This window comes from Acanthochromis polyacanthus, chromosome 13, assembly GCF_021347895.1.
Source record: "Acanthochromis polyacanthus isolate Apoly-LR-REF ecotype Palm Island chromosome 13, KAUST_Apoly_ChrSc, whole genome shotgun sequence".
NCBI classification, from domain to species: domain Eukaryota; kingdom Metazoa; phylum Chordata; class Actinopteri; family Pomacentridae; genus Acanthochromis; species Acanthochromis polyacanthus.
The window spans coordinates 9,851,466-9,856,116 of record NC_067125.1 but is presented as its reverse complement, the minus strand read 5'-3'; the positions used below and the strand labels follow the sequence as shown (position 1 = coordinate 9,856,116).

Below are 4,651 nucleotides of genomic sequence, written 5' to 3'. Positions count from 1 at the left end.
CCAGAGTACAGCACGGTAATTGCACACTCTTGTTCATCCCTGGGAGAAGAGGAAACTGCAGGTTTTTGTTGTTTTTGGGTGGAGGGGTGAGGGGAGGGTGGTGCATGGTTTCAGGCTGGACATCTGTCGCTTCAGAGCACTGTTTTTTTTTTCCTTTCTAGGCCGGGTCTCTGAGTTATTGAATGGAGCCAGTGACCTGTCAGTCTTGACTGATGGGACCCCGTGTGTGGGAAAATCCCGCAGCCAAAGAGTTGGAGCATTCACATGCTAATTGCGCCCTATAAATAAGAGGATCGTGGCGCGCCGAGGACCCTAGAGACGCGCTGAGATTCAGAAGAGAAGAGACACAGCAGAGGAGTAAAAACCATGACTGCTTCGTCCATGGCGCACAACGTGGAGAGACATCCCAGTGCCAAAGAGGAGAGAAAGGTATTTTACTCTTGGAAATGTACATTTCTTCTAAAGCTCACACGTTTTCCTCCAACGTGGTGCCTCTCCAAGTTTTTTTTAAAACCTTCATCCGTGCGTAATTTTTGTACTTTTACAGCTGAGAAAGCCGCTAATTGAGAGGAAACGACGGGAAAGGATAAATAATTGTTTGGATCAGCTGAAAGAAACTGTGATCGGGGCGTTCAGGCTTGATGTGAGTATTCCCACAAGTGTTTCATCTCCTCTAAACAATGGAAGCACAGTGAAGTTAACTTTAAGGACTCTGTGGTCTCTCAACAGCAATCCAAACTGGAGAAAGCTGATATTCTAGAGATGACAGTGAAACATCTGCAGAACATCCAGAATAATAAACTCAGCGGTGAGGAACACTGTGTGTGTCGTCTGGTCTGTGTGTGGTTTCATTCCAGAGCACTTGGTGTATGTAATAGATCATCTTAAGGTGCTTCCCTGGGGGGGAAATTGGGTGTAATAACCTCATTAATACATGAGATTCTCACTTGAAGTGAGTTCAACTCCACTGATCAAGTTGCCATTAGACAGCAGAGGGCAGCACAGCACATAAAATGTTATATATTATGTATTTTATATGTATTTAAATGAAGTAGAGATGTGGTTACAGCAGTTTTGTATGTGGATGTTGCATGGATAGAAGTGGAAATTTTAGTAAGCTGAGGCCTTCTGTGCCATAATCAGAAAGTAAAACAGCATCAGATGAAAATGGTATTGGATGCAGACTGTGTTTTCACCACCAGGTGTCACTGTGTCTCATGTAGCTTCACTCCTCCTATCCTGTTCCCCATCCAGACCCCACATTAGGCCTGGAGGCCCAGCAGAGATACAGCACAGGCTACATCCAGTGTATGCACGAGGTCCACAACATGCTCCTCACCTGCGACTGGATGGACAAAACTCTGGGCTCTCGTCTGCTCAACCACCTCCTCAAGTCCCTGCCCAGGTCGACCGACGAGCGTCCCCTCACCCAGCCCGCACCCAGACACAACGTCCCCCCTCCACAGGGTGTCCCAGGAACGCCCCTCAGAGGAGACCCTCTGGGTGGGAGGCAGCTCCACAGAGTGGGGCCCGTCTGCCATGTGGCTGGACGTCAGGAGAGGCCGACACTCCACAGCTCCCACTTGGGGATGCTGGAGATGTGGAGGCCCTGGTGAACGGCTGGATTAATTGTCTCAGTTGTCCGTTTTGTTAGACCATCCTCTGTTATGTATCTTATAGATATGCTGCTCAGAAGACAAACATGTGGGGCGGTTGTGTTCCAGTGATTATTATTGTAGGTGTGCTATGATTCTATACAGACCTTTTCTCAGTACTTCCCTTCAGAAGTCAACTTCTTGTAGCCTGCATTATAGAAGGCTCTTATTAATCTTTCATGTATTTATTGTATTAACAGCTTTATTTATTTGTTATTATAAAGCATGACTTTGCTTCTTAGACCACTTGCTTGGCCTTGCATAGATTTCTATGTCTTCCTACTTTGCTGTATAATTAACCTAAACATTAATAATAATAAAAACCTATTGTACACTCACACACTGTTTTTATGCACTTTATGAAAGGTCAAAGGTCATGTTCATGTCCTGTTGCTCTTGTCAGTTATGTTTTGACATTTCTGCTATGTGACCTTGTAGTGATGAAGAGAAGCCTCAGTCATACAGCAGCTTTCCAGTCTCACACTGTTTGCTTTTCAGTGTCTTTAGTATTACGATCTTACAATTTTATCTGCACATGGTACATTTTAACTTGGCATTACTGTTATATATATAGTCTGGCTGATTTTTTACCATTTGAGGGTTATGTAGCAGTAGATATTTATCTAAAAAGCATAAAAGACGTTATGCTACAGGCTAACCTTTTTATGGTCAATTAAGATTTTTGAGAACATTTTAAAGCTAAATTCTTCAATAAAAAGCAGCACATTATCATTAAATCAAGTCACTAATGTCATTTAATGACAATATGTCTCATACGGTGACACCACAAACCTAATTCTGCAGCTAAGCCTATCCTTTTCAGCTTCTTCTAACTCATTCTTCCAGTGGTTTCCACTGCAACTGTAGTCTCACCAAGTTCTCAGCTGCAGACATCTGTAAGACAAGGTCAGAGACTATTACTGAGGAAGCTGAACACCTACACAGAACTGGATATTTTAGCTGTATTAGTGTAGCTAACTGAACTAAAAGAAGACTAAACACAGGTCATTTTCACAGCAGACATTTTGACTCATATAGAGGTTTAAGATTCAGCTTTATTGTCAGTGCACATAGTCCAACGGATGCAGTTTTGCTCATATCAGAGCACAGGGTCAGCCACACTATAGCACCCTAGCCTTGTTCAAGGACCTTCAGTGGCAGCTTGGTAATGCTGAGGCGGACCTTCTGATCAGTAGTCCAAAGTCTTAACCCTTAAAAAGTCTTTAACAAGGATTTTACAGGATTTGAACCCAGGAACGCTGTTGTACATTAAGCTACAATCTTACACCGTGTGACACTCAGTCAGCATGTACAGCACCAGGACCCAGTTAACCCTCACCTGATCATTAACACCTGGACTTTCCCTGCAATCAGAAGTCCAAATATCTTCTGTGAAAAAAGTCTATGCCAGGACGCTCTAAGTGAATAGAATAAATGTAATTTCACTATATTCACTTACAGTGACATGACAAAAAAATAAAAGTAAAACTAACAGAAAGTGTCTTAGTACGGTGCTGGGTCACCACATGCTACCTGGACAGCTGTAACGCTGCCTGGCGTTGATTCTCCAAGTCTCTGGAATTCTATTGGAAGCATGAAAATCATTCTTGTAAAGATATTCATTAATTTGGCATTTTCACGATGGTGGTGGAGAACGCTGTTTAATGATTCAAAACCTCCCATAGGTATGAGATGTGATGTCTGTGAGGGTCACAGCATATGATTCACATTATTTCATTAAACCACTCAGTGACCCCTCATGACCTATTGATGGAGACACTGTCACCGTGGAGGAGACCTTGTCCATCAGGGTAGAAATGTTTCATCCCAGGATAAAGGTGATCACTCAGAACAACCTTGTACTGACTGTGGGTCTTCTCTCTGAGCGGACTAGCAGACCTCAGTTGAACAGAGCCGCAGGATGAGTTCACTGGAAGGGTCAAGTGTTCAGAGTTTTCCTTTAAACTGTCACCTGTCTGTATCTCCCATGATAAAAAAAAAAGTCCTACTGTTTAAGTACCTTTGCTGGCCGACACTTGAGCCACATCGGTTTATTAAGGTCTTTGCCTTTAAATCACACAAAAACATACTATCTGACTCTACAGCGATGCAAAGCAGCTTCATTCTTATGTGCTGAGGTTTTTAAATATAACTCAGAAACTGCTAAAAGCCTTTATCACAGAATACATTTCTGACATGAAATGAAACAACGCTAGAGTTTTTGAGATGTGTACATAGAAGAAGGCATCTTAATGATATTTGTAACACAGGTGAATATTTTCATTAGGACCTTCTTTTTCAGAGGGCAGGCGTGTGGATTAACCTGAGTAACCAAGACCGCTTCGCAGGAAACACATGCTGCCTTTAAGGTTTTCAAATTCACATCTCATGTATTCAAGAACTTCCTTCAGGATTTACGGTATATAGTCTTATCTTGTGTACTGACAGAACCCTGAAAGACTGATCTCTCAAACCCTGGGCTGACAAACCTCAAGGTAAATCATAAAAACAGTTTCTTTATGTCTTTATGATTTAGAGGAACTATCCTATTATTATCAGTGCCTGCCAATACATGCTTGCAAGTGCAGTGAATGGTAAATATATCAACTGTAATGATAAATCATTGTTAGTTATGAGTGAGTGTTTTGTGGCGTATGAAAGCAGGTGGAGAAAAGTGTTGGGTGTGATAAAAGACCATCAGCAAGAATGAAAGGAAAGGTGTATAAATGGTGGTGAGACCAGAGATGTTGTTTGGTTTAGAGACGCTGGCACTGAGGAAAAGACAGGAGGCAGAGCTGGAGGTAGCAGAGACTAAAATGTTGAGGTTCTCTTTTGGAGTGACCAGGATGGACAGGATCAAGAATGAGTACATGAGAGGGACAGAGCATGTCAGATGTTTGGAGATAAAACCAGAGAAGCCAGACTCAAGAGGGAGAGTGAATATATCAATAGAAGGATGCTGAGTTTTCAACTGTGAGGCAGGACACCTAGAGGAA

At 42.5% G+C, this 4,651-nt stretch overlaps 1 protein-coding gene across 1 annotated transcript; it reads left to right on the top strand.

The window, feature by feature from the left end:
• The first annotated feature begins 285 nt into the window (after positions 1–285).
• On the top strand, positions 286–1,993 carry her8.2 (hairy-related 8.2). Its single transcript, XM_022193017.2, has 4 exons — positions 286–429; positions 548–643; positions 730–808; positions 1,255–1,993. Exons 1-4 carry the CDS (start codon positions 367–369, stop codon positions 1,614–1,616), a joined length of 600 nt encoding a protein of 199 aa, XP_022048709.1. The 5' UTR covers positions 286–366; the 3' UTR covers positions 1,617–1,993.
• The last annotated feature ends 2,658 nt before the right edge of the window (positions 1,994–4,651 follow it).